We start from the raw sequence: 20,014 nt of genomic DNA, 5'->3' as shown, positions 1-20,014 counted from the left end.
GAGTAGATGCAGGTGAGGGAATAAAGCTCAATAGTGTTTCAAAATAAAACAGGAAGCGAGTAGATGCAGGTGATGGAATAAAGCTCAATAGTGTTTCAAAATAAAGCAGGAAGTGACTAAACAGAGACCCAGAATGACTGTGCTAAGACTAAAGCAAATCTGGCCTCTGATTGTAAAACTTTGATCCAGATGAATTTAAGGTCTCAGTCGAGTTTCATGTAATGAGGTCGACTCTGTAGATTAGAGTGAAGCAGCAGACAGCCTCGGCCAAAAAGCTGAACGTGAGACCTGAAGTGTGTTTTAAAGACAGCCGCAGGAAGGCTTCAGCGAGCACAAACAACAGAAACACACAAGACACAAAAAAAGCACATGTTTTGTAGCTATTTGCGAGGGATGTTCGTGTCCGTGCGGGTTTGTTTGTTGTGGTGGAGATCCTGCCGCTGGACTGCACTGACCTCGAGGCAGCAGCGACGTACAGGGAAAAACATGAAGAAGAAAACTGCCGGAGAGCAAAGACGCAAACATTGCAGAAGTGGAAAAACATTCCACGTTTGTCAACGAAAGTTTGGTTTCTGGAGAAATTCCACCTTTTACACTCACACAGGAGGTAATTTGTGCTTCTCTCGCTATAGAAGAATGGCCAAAATCAGAGATGGACCACTGAACGATGTGATTCATGCTTCATTTAATTGCTTGAAAGGAGGTCATTTGTCATTTCTGGCATTTTCTAAAATAAGTGATTAATCATTTAACTAAGAAATAGCACTTTTATTGCCAGTGAATGCAATTCAGTTACAGGTTTAATTAAAAAACGCTGCCCTTATAACACGCGCTAAATACTTTCTGCCGTGAATGCACCGTTCAGCGGCCGTCTGCTGTCGCTGAACTCAAACATTTCTGAAATGACTCGGGAGCATTTCAGCAGCATCCTCTGATCGGCGAGCAGGAGCACAAATAAAACACGAAGCATCGATGAAACGAACCTCACAGGCTCGGCGAGGCCCGCGGATCCAAGGACAGCTGCTGACACCGAAACACGCCGAAACTCAAACTCACCGTTTATCCGGTCAGCCTCCCAGACGCGTCCTCCGCCATCTTCTTCTCTCTGTCCACGAGCAGCTCCCGCCCTCGCCTCGAGTCCTCCAGCCAGGTCCCGAACACCTCCCGCACTCCTCCGAGGACGCCCCCGTTCTGTCCCCCGTTCTTCAGCTCCGCCACGCTCTGCTGCCTCAGTCTGTCGGGCCGAGAGCGTCACGTTAGATGGAACACATAGCAGGAAACACATTTTAACATTTTAAGCAGCGAGAGAGTCGACTGATGTGGGATCACGGATGCTTTAGGAGTTTAACGAGTGTCCACAGAGCTCTGCTGGGGACGCTTTGGTGCAGCCAGCAGTTAAAACCTGTGTTTAGTGTTACTCTTAGTTATCATCTGCACTTCACATCTGAGAAAAACCAACGCAGACATTTTTCAGAATAATTTTCTCTGTAGCCCTGAAGACAGGGCTCCTGTCGCTGTTTTCACCCGTCTCGTTAGAGTCACGTAGTGACGACCAGTCCTATAATGATGCTGTCTGTTCAAGATAAATAAAACAATAAAAAAAGATTAAAAAATAATTAACGGTGAGGTAAAAATGTGAAATTAATGGGAGGGGAAGCATAAATGCCGTCCTGGGCCTAAGATTGTTGAAGGTTTAGATTTTCTCGTCATTAAAAACAGCCTGAAGCTGTTAAAGGAAACTAAGTGTTTTAGTTCCAGTGTCTCAGTGACGAGCAGCCACATGTGAAGCAAACATGAAAGAAAGGTGAAAGTGCGAGCAGCCCACACAAAGAAACTGGACTAAAAATCGGTCGTTTGTCCTTCAGCACCAACAAGAACTGTCAATCAGGTTTTTTGAGATGCCACTGAGGTGATTGTGCACAATCGTATTTAACGCGAGTGGGTCATAAGTGGAGCGTTTTTAATTATAACGAGGAGAAACTAATCACCGCAATAATTTAAAACTGAAGGAGGAAATTCTGTGGAAACAGAGCGAACCCACACATGACGAGCCTCTGTCACAGCCACGGAAACACTGAGACGAGCTGCGCGTTCGTGCTTTAAATCAGGCTTTACATCGGCAAATAAAAGGACGCGATTAACCCCGAACTCTCATCTGAGCGCCGCTGACAGTTTCCTTTATCGCTCTGCATTGTTCGGCTGTACGTCGCACGTCACGCGGCGCGCTTTGTTGCAGAGTTTATGAAATAAACAGCAGCCAGAAGGATTCGAGTGTGCTGTCAGTGCAGGTTCACGCCGTGGTGTTTTCAAAGGCTGAGCCAGAAACCCGGAGCAGGCTCACGGGAAGAATAAAAGGCTTGCCCAAATTATAGTGGAGATATTGGTTTCCAACGTAATGGCTGTGTTATTTGGCCAAACATGTCCCAAGCTCCTTGAAGGAGAGGCAGACTAAATAGAGTCATGTAGATTTGTAGGTTAATGTCCTGAAAACAATGTTAATGTGGCAACTAGAAAACAGCAGCACAAGCCCGCCGAGGGGAAGCGCAAATTTACTTTGGCTGCACAGGTCACCACAAAAGGTGCCAGTGGGTAGAAAACGGTGCTGAAAGTACCAGGGGTGCAGTTCGGTAAACACTGACTGCACGAATTATCGAGGAGAAGCGAAGGAGCGAGGTGGAATTTGGTGACTGGGATATAGGAATAAGATTGACTCGACTCTTTATGAAAAATGATTTTCATTTCCATCATTTCATCTACATAATAAAGGAGGTGGTCACACTGAGAAACGGGGGAATTATAGAGGGCTGTCAGCAGCTGTCAGTGTAGGACTACGTATCCGTGATTTCAGGGCTTAATTTGCTGTTTCTCTGCCAATTGTGGCAAATTATTCAGTCACTTTACATATACTTACGCAGCATTGTAAGAGTCCTTCACTACACGACCTGCTTTTAAAAACATTTCAGTAAAAAAGCAAAAGCAGAAAAACTTCCACATTATATCTTCATCCTGTTCTCACCGAATCAAAGCGCTTCTCAAATGTAAGACTGAAACCTTAAATCACATCTCTGATCGACACACCGGGCTGAGACTGAGCGTCTCCTTCTTTGTGTTTTCACAGACTCGTATTGATGTCTTGATTAACTTGTTGATGCTGAATCATGATAGCCATCACTCCGCTTTAAAACCTTTAAAACCTTCTTGTAGATCAAACGAGGGCAGATAAATGGAGAACGACATGCAGCTTAAATTCCATTAACAGTTTAGTTTTCTTTATTCTGATTGTTTGCTTTATGTAAAAATGTAATCGTAAACATTTCACAGTAATTTTATCTGCCTGCATGACTGGTTAAACAAAGGGTTTCAACATTCATTACACAGGCCTGCAGGCCGGTCTGTAGGGAAGCCACCAACTGGTAAATGTTTACAGACAAGTCTGTGGCTTCCATGCAAATTACAGACAACTGCAGCAACCTGTTAGAGACCAAAACAATTCTAAGGAGGTTTTCAGTGCAGCACTGTGGACCTCTTTGTGACCAATTTGATGCTAGCATATTCCATCAAAGCCTCGCGAATGCTTGCAAAATACACACCTTTCCACTTATGACCAGTGGCTACCAGTGGATTGAAACGTACTATCCGGCAAAACGTGAACCGAAAGTCGTCAAGGGGAAATAAACCATGGACTCTTAACTGGTAAAGTTTCAACTTTCAAAATTAGCGGTACTTAGAAGATACCTCATAAGGTTGACATCCACAGCAAATGAAAATGCTTTTCATAAAGAAATCCTTCCAAAATTTTTAACTTAGGTTTCTGAAAATTTGCCTATTCAGCATGAGGTTAAAATAAAACCCTACCCTAACCATGGATGGGTCTGAATGAAAGGGCGACCGTGGTTCAGGGGGTTGGGAATCGCATCTGTAACCGGAAGGTCGCCGGTTCGATCCCCGGGCTCTCTGTCCTGGTCGTTGTGTCCTTGGGCAAGACACTTTACCCTACTTGCCTACTGGTGTTGACCAGAGGGGCCGATGGCGCGATATGGCAGCCTCGCCTCTGTCAGTCTGTCCCAGGGCAGCTGTGGCTACAACTGTAGCTGCCTCCACCAGTGTGTGAATGTGAGAGTGGCATTGTAAAGCGCTTTGGGTGCCTTGAAAAGTGCTATATAAATCCAATCCATTATTATTAATCCATTGTCTGTAGTGGTCCAGGTCTGGAGGTGACTAAGAGGCTAACCGCTAACAACAGATTGCCTTTCAATTATTTATTTGACCTATTTGGCAAACCCAAATGGAACTCTTAAAATATAATTTAAAATAACTTTTAAAAGCAAACATCTTCTCATTTCTGAATCTATGATTGTTTAGCATGTGGCTAAAACCTAGTTAACCCTACCCATAAGGCCATCTCTTGGACTGTATGAGGAAAACCACTTTATATTCTGTGTATTTCTGCTAACAGAAAACATGTCAAAGTAAAGAACTGTGAATTAAGTACCTGCCAGCAAACTGGTCTTGGAGCTCATCGTGCTGTTGATTGTTGAGGCTGTTGGTGCGCTGGTCCATCAGCCAGCCCATCTCAACCTCCAGCACCTTACTGTTGTTGTTTGTTACGGCTCCTTCCTGACACCGCTGGATGATGCTGGGTGGAACGTTTTCAGGGGAACACATAGGCAGCCCCTGTCCTCCATTCACGCCATTGTTGTGAAAAAGTTCTGCCAAGTCCATGCTGCCGCTCTGCAGCCGACTATCGGTGAACCAGCGGGCCAGTTCTCCGCGAGCCAGTCCTGTCCGACCCTCCAGCTGGCTGAACTCCTCAGGGGAAGGCCACCGCGTTTGAGCAAAATCGTCCTTGAGGAGCGCCAGGGATCGGCCGTCTGGAGGCACTGAGCAGGAATTCAGATTGGGGACGGAAGGTGCAATGGTGCCAGGAGCAATCATGGACAGGGGGTGTGAAGTTGGTGGAGGGCTTTTAAGGAGGCCTACACCGGTGCTTGGTTTGTGAATCCCATTCAGTTGCAGTGCTTGGTGCTGATGTAGCTGTTTCTCAGTGATGGCACCAATGCCATTGCCGCCCATCCTTTTAGTGCCCATGGAGTTCAGAAGGGCTTGCTCCAGGTTGTCACGAAGCGCGCGGCGCTCTGCAAACCAGCTGTCGATTTCCTGATGAGACAGGCGGGTTATGGCCGACAGATTATCCACGTCGCTGTGTGTAGGAAAGCTGTTCCGCAAGAAGTTCTCCTCCAAGATCTTCAGTTGTTTTGCCGTTTTTCCTTTCATCCTCTCCAGCAAGGGGAACTGGGTCAGCACCGAGGACTTATGTTGAAAATCTGGTTTTGGTACTGCTGGGATGTCCCCACCGTCCAAATGTAAGATTCCATTATTGTGACCAGGAGAGGTCTGATCAAAGGGCCATTTCCCGTCCATTCGAGACGTTCCATTGGCCTCTGGCAGAGGACTGACTACCTTGTCTCCTCTGGGGTAGCTGGCTTTCAGCTCCACTCCTTGCTGCTCTTTTAATTTCTTGCCATCCAAGGAGAACGCTGAAATCTGGGATGGAGCTTTAGCCGGAGCACGGATGGACTGGATAATTGTCGGCCTCCTTACCTGTGAAGTAATGAGCGGAGGGGAGTTCGGCAAATTTAAATCAGAAGCTGGCAAATTGTGAGAACTGGGGTGTTTTTCTTTGGAAGGGACGGGCACGGTACGGGGAATAAGTAAACTGTTTCTGAACGGAGAGACAGAGATCGGTGGGGGGGCAATCATTGGCCTTGTTAACGACTCTGGAAAGACTATGGAGGGCAGAGACACCACCGGCTTTGTTTTGGGATTTCCTGACGCCGAGAGAATCTTCCCTTTGGAAGACAAAGATGATGATGACAACGATGGAGGCGGTGGCATTAAAGGCACAGCAGCGGATGACCTCTTCATCTCTGTGGTAACCAGAGGAACTGCTACAGGTCTTTTCATCTCCACGGGAACAAGAGGTGGAGCCATTGGGAGGCGGCCTTTTGGGGGAGGAGGTGGTGGGGGAGGAGCCATTAGGACCTTGTCTTTAGGGTCACCAGAGTGGGGCGCCACTGCCATGATGGGTCGCTTGGACTCAAACACTGTTGACAGCTGTGTCGGCAGGGGTCGCTTAAGGGAGTGGCTAGAGCCTGCCGGGGAGTTTGTGGTGACTACAGTTAGCCCATTGGGCGCAGTCGTCCGGACGTGACCAAGATGCTCGACTGTCGTGTGGACGATGGGCTGCTGTGAGGCTTTGGCAGACGGCTGAGAGATGGGGCTTGTAGGCAAGACGGTGAACGTGTGATGAGCAGGAGGGATGGAGCCATTAAACATTTTCTTCCTGGCTTCCTCCACCTCTTCCGGGGACCAAGTGATACCTTGCTTCAGCCGCTGGGTAGTGAACCAGACTTTGATCTGTTCCTCCGGGTGCTTGGAGGCAGCTGTAAGCCATGACAGCTCAGCATGCGTTGGGTATGGGAATTTATTAAAGGAGGCGATCAGCGTCAGGTTGTTGTCTAAAGAAGGGTTATATTTGGTGGTGTTCAAGGGAACGGCTATTTTTGGTACAGAGTTAAAGTTGGGTGGACGCTGGAGCATTGGGGTGACATGGGAGAGCCCTTGGACGATGGTGGGTTCAGGGATGATGACGGTTCCGTTGATGTTCACTGCTGTGATTTGGTCCTTCTGGATCAAACCGTCCAGCTGGCTTTTCAGTTCGCTCCCTCCAAAGAGCGTGTGCACACTACCCGGAGATTTCACTGTGGTAGATATGCAAGGTGGAAACACAGAGCTACTGTGGCTTTCACCTTTTTCATTTGTCATGTCGCATTCAGCTGAATTGTCCTTGCCTTCGATTGTCTGCTCTAAGATAGTCTGATTGTTCATTTTTATCCTCTTGAACTTGAAGTTCGTCTCACCTGGGTGCCGGCTCTCGTTGTGCTCTGTGAGCGAGTCAAACTTCTTGGTGTTGAAGTTGCAGACAGCACAGAGGTACAGCGGATTTAGAATGACGTTAGGATGGCTCGAGTCCACGTGTTCTTTGAAGTCATTCAGGTTCTGCGTCGAAAACGGGCAGTATTTGCACTCGTAACCTCTTCCCTGCTTCTTCTGGGACACCGGGTCTGATTCTGGCGCTTCTTTGTCCTTCCCCCCTCTGGCTTCTACATCTTCGATGACAGGGGGGTGATCTTCACATCCAGACTGCTGCTCTTTGTCTAAGTGTTTTGGAAATGCCTTCCGGTCTGGATTATCTCCATTATCCTTCATGAGGTTTTGACTCTTTTTCGCAGATTCAGGTGGTTCATTTTCTCTCACATCTTTGCTTGCCAATATTTCCATGTCCATCACCTCCTCCGGGTCATCTTGTTCATCAGGCAGGTCGCTGATGACCCGGACCATGCAGGGGGTGGAGGACTTCCTACGACTGGACATGATTGCGGCTGCTGCTGCTGCTACTGCTGGTGATGATGGTGGTGCTGGTGTTGCTGATTGTGTTGACGATATTGTTTTTGGCTGCTGCTGCTGCTGCTGGTGCTGGTCGAGGACGTCAGCGTGTCTGCGTTGGGGGGTCTTTACTGGGGCGGAACGGAGCAGGTGGTTGTGGAAAGTGGTAGGCGGTTGGATGTGGAGTCTCCAGTGTGTGAGAGGGAGGGCGAGAACCGGCTGACGGCGCTGGCCCAGGACCGGTTGTGCAGTGGCGTCTCCCGCTCACTGGCAGTGTCAGCTACCGACCTCGGCGTCATGGGAGGGCATCACAGACAGCAGCGGCGTTCAAGCTGCACGGGGACGAAGACAAAGAGAGAAAACGACACATTAATACTGTTTGTGTTCAGTGAGCTGTGAGGAAGCCACTTAGAAAGGGCTAAAAATCTGAGAAAAACATGTCGGAGAGAGAAAGACGTCACTACAATAATGTTTGTGTCTGATGTTCACTCCAAGCAGGATAAACAACAGGGAAAGTGCATGATGGGCAGTGAAAGAAAGAGGGGAAACTAGATAATCTGCACTTTGGTAAACAAGCCTTTTTGATGAAACATCCTTTGTTTGAGGTGAAATCAGCACAGGAACAGGAAAAAAGAGTGGAGAGAATCACTTATAGGGATACAGTTTTAATCAAAAGTTTATCATCTTGGACATGAATGTTTTAGTAATGCTTTCATATTTCACAATTTCTGAGAACTTTTTCTGGAGCTGAATTATTTCACAACCTCTAAGATTATGAGAAAAAGAAACAAACTCAATAATTTAGTGAACAAGTTTTAATTTATTTTAGATTTCCTGAAATAAACACAGGGTGAAAATAATATATACGAGGTCAAGAACATTTATACACCCACTTAGATGTCCTAACCAGCCACGGTGGAGTCTCTGTGCCAACACATAAAGGGAAATCGTTCGACTGACTGATGCATGGCGACATGTGAAAATCTGGGGAGCTTAGATAAGTCAGGGATATCTTGGAGTCGTTTCTAAAGGACTGCATGTTCCAAGATCATCCGTTCAATCCACTGTTTCTTCTCAGGAAGTGCAGCTACTGTGCCAAGGTCTGAAAAACTATCCAAACTTTCACCCTGAGCTGAGAGGGTGAAAGCTGCTCTGGTTGGTCCGAACAGACCTGCCATGAACTGGAAACGGCTCAAACATCAGCGTTACCGCCTGCTGTCCAGATCCCCAGTGGCTAAAATACGGACACCTCGACTAAAGTTTGAAACTGACCGAGTGCACAGTGAAAAATGTCCTCTGAACCAAAGTTTTATGATTGCATGAGGAAAAAAAACGAGTTGTAGGACACACTTGCTCTTTGGTTGCATCATCTTATATTAACTATATAATTGTTGCAGCCAGACTGAGCTAAACCCACAAAGTCAGCACTGCAAACAGAACATATAGAACAAGATTACCAAACCAGAGACGCTGCCTACCAGCGTCAAACAGCTGTTTATGCTGATGACGGGTCGTTTAAACACACAACAGGTTTCTGGATTTGTCGACCGTAAACAGACTCTATCTAGAACTGTGTAGTCCATAGACTGGACACTAAAGGCAAGTTTTCATCAATAGTTATCCGGAGAGCTGGGAAAGCTGTCACTGTGAATCTGCCAGGGCTAAACTTAAAAACTATCACCACAAAGTCCCAAAGCATGCAGACTGATGAAAGCTTACACAAAGAAAATTAAGTCCAGCCATGGGAAGGACGGGAAAACTTTTATTTTGCTTTTTTGCACATGGAGAACTTGGAACAGTCCATGCTAGTGTTTTCTCTAACATGCATGGATGTAGTCACCTATCGGTTATTAAAGTCCAGTCTTAATGTTCGCCGTGGCCACACACCTGACAGTCAGACGGTAGGCCCGTTAAGTTTTTACTGGAATGGGACAAAAACTTTACGAGGTTAATGTTTGTTCAGCGAGACGTGAAACTAGCGCCGGAGACCACAAACTCATCAGGAAAGTGTTACCGAGGCCGCAGATCAAGTGAGCCGAGGGCCACAGGCTAGAGCAGTCGCCCCCTGCGGGCCAAAAGAAAGAACGCAGGTTTATGGCACTATCAGGCCTAGATGTTGATTTTTCCCATACATCTGTAATTTAAACAGGGACTTATTACTTGCTCCTATGGTTAGTAGAGAGAGTAATTACTACTCTACTGACCTCTAGATGCTTCTCGCAGGCTCTGCAAGGCTAATAATTTCAAGCATTCCCGTATGAAGAGTACCTATAACCATGTTAGGGAAACAAAGTCAGCCATTTTTACTGCCCACAAGTCATGGCGAAACCCTCTGGAGCAGATCTGATCATTTTGTAACTCCCCATCCAAAGATGGGAGGTTCCAAGCTTAATTAGCGACGTGATATTTTGCGTCTCCTTTCCTGTAATGTCCGAGCCAGGTCTGTCAGGCCTGTTGGCGCTCATCTTAGCATCGCACTGGCTCCGTCGGGTCCGGTCTAATCAGGCCCTGGCAGGCGACAGCGTTTGCTGACAACACCAGAAGGCCAGAAGTTAAAAATAAAGGAAGTCCGGCTGACAACTCGAGACGCCACGCTCGAAAGTTATGATGAATCAGAGTGCCACTTAATCAGGACACGCCGTTCCAGGCCAATCACATGTAAATGCGATAAATTGAAGACGTCCACGGCAACTACAAAAGACAAAAAAAAGTCTCCAAACTCCAAACCCCATTAAAAAGACATTAAGCGCCTTTCATAGATTCGGGCAAAGACAACTTCACAGGATAATTACCCTGTAATCATGTAATAAGAGAGACTCAGTGATGAGATCTCCTGACAGCTATCATCCACACAATGGAACGGAGAAAGTGAGGTAAAAACAGACGGGGAGAGAGAGGAAGATAGGTGTGAATAAATACAGAAGAGTGCAATAATAAAAGGAGGACAAAAGGAAAAAAGCAGGTAAATGGGAGGAGAGAGAGGAGAGAGAGTGGCGAAGGCGCGCAGAGATAAGGGGAAAAAGAAAGAAGGGAGAGTCTGAAAACTTCCAAGCTAATGAAAGAGAACAGGCACAAAGCAGAAGACGTTTTAACTAGGCCATGGCCTGGCAGACAGAAAGAGAGAGACGACGGCGAAAGAATGGAGGAGAAGAAGAGCGAGAAAAGAAGGCAGATAAACATAAAGGAGGAGGAGGAGGAGAGGAAAGGGACAACAGAGTGTTTCAGGAGGAAGAAAAAGGGAGACGGGGAAAGATAAGCAGAGAGCAGAGGAACAGAGAGTAAGAGGCACAATCGAAAGCAGATGAAGAGAACGAGAGAGATGAGAGGACGACGAAAACATTTCCATTTGACAGTAAAATTTTAACGGATAATAAAATGAGGTTTTGGTGCACTTTCTATCAGGAAAGTTGAAGCTTTGAAAAGGTGCCCCAATCAGTTGGGGGAAAAACACATTTGCCAGGGAAAAAAATGGGTACTTCAACACTTAATTAGTATTGGGCAAGCTGTTATTTGTCCCATGTGTCACTTAATGCTGGACATATTTCATGCTCTTGCAGCCTTGATCAGCTTCTCATCGCCTGCACGGGAGACACATTTTATAGCTGCAGAGTATCCAGAGCCCGTCTGAATTGTTGCACTGTGCAATGAGACTGAACTAATCCTATGTTATTATAAATCTCATGCATTTACATTGCTGCTTATTGCACGCTTCGGCTAATGGCGTTTCCTCAAACAACGAGCATAAAAACACCGACAATCAATTCATAAAAAAACGACTCGACGGCGAACCCAAACGTGTCCGACGCGCTCGCCTCGAGGAGTTCAAAATTTCAGTCCCAAACCTCGTTGGAAAGAACCGAACGCACCGCGGGGCGAATAGATGCAATCCAGAGTCCACCTCCTCCCTCCGTCTGCCTCTAAAACCTGCTGCAGCACAGCATGACCCGACCCCGCGCAACCTGATTAGACTGAATATGGTTTTGGACCCAGCCCAACTCAGGTCCCTGGGTCAGGTCTCGGTTACTGGGTAACCAGAGGGGCCTGTGAGGACCTGTAGCCTGTAGCGCCCGAGTACCGCAGAGTTCACGAGTTTAAAAAGTTTCACTTGGAAATGATTTAAAAATGACTGATAGGAGTAAAGGGCAGGCCCGTTCTGCTTCTCCCGATTTAAATCTGTGTCGGTGCTCAATTATCAGTGAAGTCTGTGTGAGGACTTCTACTATGGTCATCTCAGCCACAGAAGCCCCACCCACCGTTTAAGAGGGGCGACCAATCAGAAGAATATTAGCTTAATGGACCAAAGCGCTGTACCAGGTCCCAGCGTAAGAGACGTGGCTCAGTCTGAGACTGAAAACACGGAGCTGGAAACGAGCCGAACGCCACATCACCGTTTACTTCCTGCTTTGCCGCGACGCTTCTCTACCAGCCATCTCCGCCCACACATCCACAGTGTTTCCTCTGTGAAAAGAAACCCACACAGGCACGAGGAGAGAGCCTCAGCCGGGACTCAAACCCAGGACCTTCACGCCGTGCGGCACCAATGATGACTGAACCACCGACCCTGCAGCTGAAGGGAAGATGCAGTGAAGGATGTAAAAACATAACCATACAAAAGTCTGGCGTGGGGCACGGGAGAGACTCTAAAACAGGGGGTCGAACACGCTGAAGGGTCCGGTTCAGGCCTCGCGGACGTATCTGAGCGTTTCACAGGATCCCAAACTGTAACGTGAGTTTAATGAGGCTGGAGAAACGTTTTTCTACAGACATCTCGTGCCGTTCGTCATCTGTTTGCTAATGAAATGCTCATTAAATGAGAAAAATAATCCAACAACCTGTCGTCTGGCTAATTTTAAACCGAGCGTGGCAGCGGTTGTTTTTCACCTGCTTCCAGCTTTTATAAAATCTTGGCTCCGCTTCAGGAGACACATTTATTTACGCTCAACGGGAAAAAATTTGGAATATTTGCGTCGTGCATCGTTTTACTGACCCAGCCAGCTCACCCCTGCTTTAAAGGCGAGTTGCACTTACATGTTATTTAATGAGGCTTGATTAAACACTTTGTGTCCATTAAATTAGGATTTTATAGTTTAACGCAGAAATACATCCAGTAACCTTCAAAGAGAGGCTGCAGAAACGCTCTGTTGCTCTTTACACCCACACAAACTGCAACGCTCCAATCTGAGCCACACCCACATTTCCAGACACGGAGGATAACCCGCTGCAGCATCGGTCCGCCCTAACCTGTGAGAGCAAGCAGCTGATCACAGCTTTTAGAGATGCCCAGGTGCGCGTTTACGCTAAAACGGGAGTTAAGCTGCTCTTAAAAGGCACTCCAGGAAACGGTGCACTAATAACCCAATAAAGCAATCAATACGCAGCCCTAATACGGGCCAAATTCTAGCAAATACTTCAATCTCCTTTCAGATCCTCTCTCCTTGTGCGTTTGCTTAAAATACTTGGCCAGAGACCCAGCTGCTGCCAGAGGTGAAGTGGGAAAAGAGGGAGGGAGACGGTAAAGGAGATAAAACAAAAAGAAGAGTGTGGGAGGAGTTGGAGAGAACAGAGCAGGGAGTGCATGTATAGGAAGACGAGTGTGTAGGAGCCAAAAAAACAAAAGAAGGGAAGAAAGCGCGAGTGCTTAGCAGTAAAGAGGTTGAGAGAAAGGACACGAGAGTGTGGGAGGAGAGAGAAATGAGACGGATGGAAGGAGAGAAAAGGGGCGACAGAGAGGGAAAACAGAGCTGGAGAAAACAGATTGGATGAGGGAAAGTAAGAAGCGTAGAGGCAGACGGAGCTGCAGGCCCGAGCTTTTCATCCGAGCAGCGATGGCAGCCTCGCTTCCCGTCGACGAGGAAGAGCGCTGCGGCTGCCAGCTCGCAAAAAAGAAAAAAGAAAAGTAAAAAAACAGAGCTCAGCAGTGTCATGTTTTGCTGCATCACTGGGTCGGCCTCGAGGACTCCGGGCCAACTTCTGACGAGGGGAGTCATATGCCGCTTGGCTGCGTCCCATTTTATTGGGCTGAGCTCGCCTCCGTGCATGCTTGTAATTACTCGTACAGTATTTGTGTGCAGGGGATTGTTTGGAGCACGGCAGTGCTTCGTAATTATTGAGGAAATAATAAAACTGCAGCAGTGACAACAGTGATTTGCAAATTGCAGGAAGCGGCAAATTGTCCTTTTGAGAGGCAGGTGAGTTTTTCCTCAATCAAAAACAAGCAAACCTTTGTTCCCTCCTTTAATTGGTGCACATTAGAGTATCAATTTTAGACGGAGGCAACAAAGTCTCCCAGGATTCCCTGCGTTTAAACACCACGACACAGAACTCTCCTCTGAAAGTGACACCAAGTAACTCGATCGGTGGGGTGAAGCAGGGTTCGGGGGAAAAAAGATCTGATTTTCACCTCCGCCAAGGGCAAACCGTCAGTCTAACTGCAAACTGTATCCATCCATCTAACTGACTGCATCGCAGCTCGCACGTCGAGGCGGCGAAGGGCGTGCTGGAGAGAAAAGGGTGTCGAGGAAGCCATAAAACAAGTCGGCGAGGAAAGAGAAGATAATGAGGAGATATCTTGGGAAATGAAATGACAAATTAGGAGGACGAAAGGCAGATTGGAAGGAGCCCAGTGTGCTAATAGGAGGGGTTAAAGACGTTTTACTGGAACAAGGGCAAACTGGAGGGGGCGAGGGCTCGTGGGGAGGGAGGCGATGTACATTTTGGCACAGAGGAAGCTCAGCTGCAAACAAACTGAACCGGCAGGCGTCTTGTCATCAGCGGGGATCTAAACTACTGTAGGGCTGGCCTGGCAGCTTGTAATTCATAATGAGACCAAAACAGACTTCGGGGACTCGCTCAGATGACTTTTTCTTCCCCCAAAGCAGCTCTGAAGCCGTTTTTAACACGTGAGCCGACATGAGGATGAGGCACAGAGACGTCTCCAAGTACAGCTCCACTTCACAAACCAAAGATCAACCTCTAATATTTTCAGTTTAGTTGATAAAATCTCTGAGTTTTTAGACAAAAATATATAAAACTTTTCAAAACGACCTCCAGAAACAAAAAGGCTCATTTCTAATGAGATGACAGCATAAAAACACCCAAAAGTTCAGGAGGTGCAACCTGCTGCAGTACATTAAAAACTATAATCTGCTACAGTAATCATGATGCAGTGTGATTGATGAACGAGGAGGCCGGGGTGGATGGATGGTCTCCAAAACATCAAAGTGTGACTCGTGTGCTTCAAAACGAAGCAAAGTGGGAAATGTAAATAACACAGAGTACAGTCTGTGCGGTCATACTTCCTGTTCCACAGCTCCCACAGCTGGAGCACGTGCAGAAAAGCACAACGTTCATGTTTCCTGCAAACTGCGCCTATCGTTCAGCATTACTGGGGCCCTCACAGATGTGACCCTCACACTAACATGAACGGTTACAGGCCGAATCAGGTCACGATGCTTCTGTTTTATTTGCAATAAGAATCTATGAGTCATTTTCTTTTGGACCCTTTGGGAGTTTTCAGGGTTTTATGCTGTAAAGTTACTGTTAGATTCTCTTTACTGGCTTTATTTTGTTTGGAAAGCTGTTGATGGGATAAAACCATCATCAGGAGGTGGAAACGAATCAGAGGAAACACCTCATGTCCTGCTGTGACTGCAGGCCTGAAGTTGTCTGATACCGGTTTCTACGTTTGATCCTGCGCGTAGGTTTCTCCCTCTGATTGTTGATTAATGTGACCATGTCCAGGTCAGCGGGACGGCGGTAGGACAAGCACAATACTTCCAGTTGTTGGTTAAGTGCGATTGTTAGAATGAGGAAAAGGACAGCTCTGATGTGTAATGTAAGAGCTGGTTGCACAGTGGTCAGAGCAATCAGCTTAATTAGGCCACTATTAGCACTGATGCCGACTGATCAGGACATGCCTAACAGATCTGAAACACCTGACATGCTAATGGTCCCTTTGGGAAGACGCTGCTGCCGGCGCGCTCGCTGTGTTCCCAGGTACGGTGACTAACAGGCAGGCGAGGAACATGCAAATGAGGCGGCTGAAAGAACCACCGGGGACTGAAAGTTTGGAGCTTTAAAGGCGGCGGCGCTCAGAAACTAAAAGCGTCCTGGTTTCAGAGTCCCCGTGACCCTCCTCCCTCAGGCACACAGTCATCATGCAGCACAAAAACCGCCAGCTCTGTGTGTGTGTTTTAACATAAGTGTGTGGACGCTAAATGATTGATCAAAGGATGGCTTTGTGTGGGCACCTCGTGGTGCTAATGCATCATTAACACAGCTGGTAGTATGACCCAGCTCTTCTGAGAGCTGCCAGGCTATTTCCAGCAGCTTTCTCTTAAGCTTATAGAGATCCAAATCTCACTCGTGTTATATAAGAGTTCTGCGAAACATACTGAAAGGACGTCACGACTAGTTTTACCTCAGGTTATTTTAGCTGGCCCCTTTACAGGAGAGGCAATAAAAGATGTTTCACCGCTACTGCAGTCTGCAGGAATTACTGACATGATGAAATTACAGACGGAAAACAGCACTCCCGCCCGAAGGATAATCTGTCCTAACAGGGCTGCGAGTACGTCTGGGTGACACTAACAAAATCAAACACAATCACAGTTTTATCAGGTACCGCCATACTGACAACGGACGGGCGGGCGGCGGGATGGCGGTAAAGCTCAACTGTAATGGCCTGTTTGCACAGGATCTGTCAGCATGCAATGCATTCTGGTACCGTGGCGTTTGGAGAGACAGCACATCCTTATTTGCTTCATTTGAAATCCACTTCGTGTAAATGCGGGCGTGCGGTGCAACGTTACGGGTAAAAACGTATGCCGCGGACGTTCTACCTCTAAAATACAAAGACAACTCCTGTGACTCCCCCATCAAGCGTCCAGTGCTGGAAGCGAACATGAACAGGTCACTTTGTTAAATCCTGAACTGTAAAGCTCAGAATTCAAATTTACTAATTTTGTGTTTTCAGACCATGAAAACGTGTAAAGCTGCTGAAACACTGTTAGCCCACAGGTTTCGTCACATCAAGCCTATTAACCAGTGTCCTCGATCCAAACTCGATCCAAAAGTTCACTGCGGGACTCTGGTTTGCTTTGTATTGTGTAACGTACAGAAAGGCTTAGTTAGGAGTTGGTGATAAAACCAAAAATCCCCGGCTCAAAGTGGGCCAGAGCGGCGCCGGAGTCAACCCGCCGAGCTCGCAGCGCCTCTCCCGTTATTCTTCTCAAATGAGCGTTTATTTTTGCTTTGTTACTTTCAGGCCAAAGGTCAAAGTGCGTTAGTTTCACGAGCGCACAGAGTACATGTCTGTGCTTTAATGTCGTTTCCCCAACAATAAGCTGAAAGAACATCAGCTGCTCGACTCAAAGTGCTGACAAGTTGATAAACCTCTGTCCTTACATCAATATGCATGCCTTTGATTATTCAGAAGAGCCACGCCCACGCACAGCTCCGGATCTGGAATCAATTCTTTTTTAACCTTAGTCTGCAGATGTATATGAACTTTTATCCTGTCAAATCCATTTAAAGTTTGTCCAGCTTGTCTCTAGTAAAAGACTCATGGATCAAAAAGGTTAAAAGGTACAAACGGACCAATCGCATGACCTCATAAAACTGAATAAAGTAAAATTAAGTGAAAATGGCAGCTCTGATTCGAGCGTTCGTGCCGTGTGCCTCAGACTCAAAAGGAGCAGAAAAGCAGCGCTGAGCGCGAGCGCATTTTATTTTGAAAAGAAAGGTCCGCGTTTAGAAGCACGGCCCAAGGCCAAAAGGCCCGTTAAGCATTAGACAACTTGGAAGCGTTAAATGGAAGCGGAGACTTAATGACCGATGGATCTTATGAGGCAATTTGATGCGCTGATGAGAACAGAGCTGTCTTTTCATTGGCAGAGAACCTTGAGTGCAGTTTGGGTTTCGGGCGATTGGAACGGCGCTCTCGGTCACGTGACCGCGATGTGCGTGGAGCCGGCCAAACTCTCGTATCGTTGAGCGTCTCAAGGTCGACCTCGAGAGCTCAACACGAATGACATCGATCCATCTATTCATCCCTCCGTCACTGATCTAACGTCTCTTCAGCTGCCAACTCTCTGCCTGACCTGACGTCAGCGGGGCCTCCGCGGTAATTTAATACAACAGAGACGCAATCCACGAGTTTCACTTTCATTTCTGATTCCCGGTGGGAATTCTGGGAAGCATAAGGAGCAGCGTGGGGGACTGTCAACAAATCTAAAACAATCACTGAAGAATAAATGAATTTATTTAAAGGAAAAAAGAAGAACCAGAAGAAGAATCGGCTCGTTAGACGCAGAAAAATATTTAGAAACTTCTTTCTGTAAAGACGTGGAACTGTCGTCATAAACGTTTCCAATCACGGCTCGTTTGTGCTTCAATATTTAAGTTGTTATTTCTACTGGAAGGTTTGACATCATCCATCACATTCGGTCTACCAGGCTTTTTCCCTCTGCCACGGCGAGGTAATTATCCCCGTGGCGCTTGAAAAACAATAAAGAGGTTAATTAACCTCTGTCTATTTCTATTATGATTCATCTGGATAGAAACCAAATCAATTTGGTTCTAGTGGAATTTATTTTCCAGATAGGCGGGTCCAGAAGTTTCTTTCGTGCTTCTGCCTCCGCACGCCATCGCAGCTGATTTTACCCTGACCCATCCAGATGTGACGTTCAGCTTGAACTCGCAGCTGTTTCTACGCGCAGACAGAAAAACCAGCAGAAACCGAACAGGCCGACCGAAGATGTGCGGACCTGAGGCCGTGCGTCTGTGCACGCAGCTCACGCCGCTGAGCTCACGCCGCTGAGCTCACGCCGCTGAGCTCACGCCGCTGAGCTCACGCCTACAGTGCGTGAGCTCCCACGGCTCGCTGATACGGCCGATCTGAACTAAAACCTGATTCCAGCTCAATGAAACCAAATCTGTGGATCCTGTTTGACGTCAGTCTGTCGGAAACCTGCTGTTAGCTGGAGTTCGTTACAAAAAAGTTATTTTTTCACTCAGTTTTTCATTAAATATGATTTAAGTGCAGGAGCAGAGAATCCCTTCAAATAAAAAATAAAACCAAAAACAATATTTCTTATAATTTTTCATACAAAAGGAAAAAAAATTGTAATATTTGATTTAAATGATCAGTTTTACTGACGTCTGTTTGCCCCCCCCCCCCTTATATATAACCTTCATGTTTTTCTTCATTTCTAATATTGGCAGTTTTTCTGTGCATTTACATCAATATTATAATAATAGTTCATAATAACATAGTATTATTATAATATCTAATAGACAGATCGATCCACACACACACACACACACACACACACACACACACACACACACACACACACACACACACACACACACACTCCACTGTCTCGGATGGAAATATTGCACCTTGTCCTGCATGTCTGAGTTATTGTAGTTTCATACGTAGTTCCAGGGTTGGTCATTCTTCAGGTTTTTATTTTGAGGTAACTGGAATAAACTCGCTCCACACTGCAGATTATAAAACTATTACTCAGGCTTGCATATATAAATCTAACAGCAGGTCCTGTATGAATAACAATCATCTGTATAAACAGAATTATTTTCAGCGTCTACACTGATAAATCAATAATCATGACCAAAACACTACAAAACACAGACTTCTGTATGATGAGTACTTTTACTGTTGGTACTTGAAGTATACTTTGATGTACTACTCCTTCATCTAAGAGTACTTGTTTGTAAAACACTCGACTCTCTGTTGACCTTTCACCTCATTCAAAGCGAGACTTCTGAAAATAACTTATTGATTCAGCATGTGGAGTCACAGCCTAGCCCCCAAATGCTGATGGACCTTATGAAAGTGTTGCATTATTAATGCGAGCAGGAAAAGCTGCTGTCAGGAGCTGTTGACACCACAGAGGCTCGTGTGCGAGTGACGCTTCTCCCCCCGACCACAGCCGGGCTTCCTCGCGCTGCATTGGCCGAACTTACGGAATCACTGCTAATTAGGGACGGCTGATGCTCTGCTCTGTGCTCGTCTTAAAAAGCAAAGAAAAGAAGGTGGAGGCGACGATCGGCAGCTACTGAACGAGCGGGAGAAGCAGAGGAAGACAATCGGTTCTGTGGTGAGAAATTTAGGGGCTGTTGCCATTAATTAAGCGTCATTTTCCCCGTTAGCCGCAGAGCCGCAAAGGAAGGATCACCCGGATCGACCCGCACAGCGCCCCTGGGGATTGGACGCCTCTAATATAAATATAAACACCAGTAAATCTGACATTATAAATCTGTTGGCTCGGCGGCTTCACGAAGCCTGGATGAGGTTTTAATTCCACTCTCACATTAGCTTCATTTCAGCTGCGACTGCCTGACATTTAAATAAATAAAGGCAGACGCCCGACTTATCGCTCCACGCTGACAATATTACACAGGAAAACACACGCCTGTATTCCTGCCACACACACACACTGAAACAGAGTTTACAGAGGTCAGAGGTCAAGATCAGCGACAAGCGCGACACCGCTCGGCTGAAGGGAAACGTCGGAAAACTTGAGTTTTAATGAGCGTTGTTTTT

At 46.7% G+C, this 20,014-nt stretch overlaps 1 protein-coding gene across 6 annotated transcripts in view; it reads right to left on the bottom strand.

The window, feature by feature from the left end:
- The window catches only part of LOC102310439 (zinc fingers and homeoboxes protein 2), a 122,924-nt gene that overhangs the window by 10,407 nt on the left and 92,503 nt on the right, over positions 1–20,014 (bottom strand). For all 6 annotated transcript variants that reach the window (XM_042214570.1, XM_042214572.1, XM_042214569.1 and 3 more), the window contains 2 exons: positions 4,493–7,778; positions 1,057–1,234 (listed from right to left, as the gene is read on the bottom strand). In XM_042214570.1, the coding sequence (XP_042070504.1) occupies positions 1,060–1,234; positions 4,493–7,434 (3,117 nt within the window). In that variant the 5' untranslated portion in view covers positions 7,435–7,778 and the 3' untranslated portion in view covers positions 1,057–1,059. The remainder of the gene's footprint in view (positions 1–1,056; positions 1,235–4,492; positions 7,779–20,014) is intronic.

The sequence above is a fragment of the Haplochromis burtoni genome, unplaced genomic scaffold, assembly GCF_018398535.1.
Source record: "Haplochromis burtoni strain Fernald_Lab_line unplaced genomic scaffold, NCSU_Asbu1 Contig_588, whole genome shotgun sequence".
In the NCBI taxonomy this organism is placed as follows: Eukaryota; Metazoa; Chordata; class Actinopteri; order Cichliformes; family Cichlidae; genus Haplochromis; species Haplochromis burtoni.
This window is presented reverse-complemented; position numbering and strand designations above follow the sequence as displayed.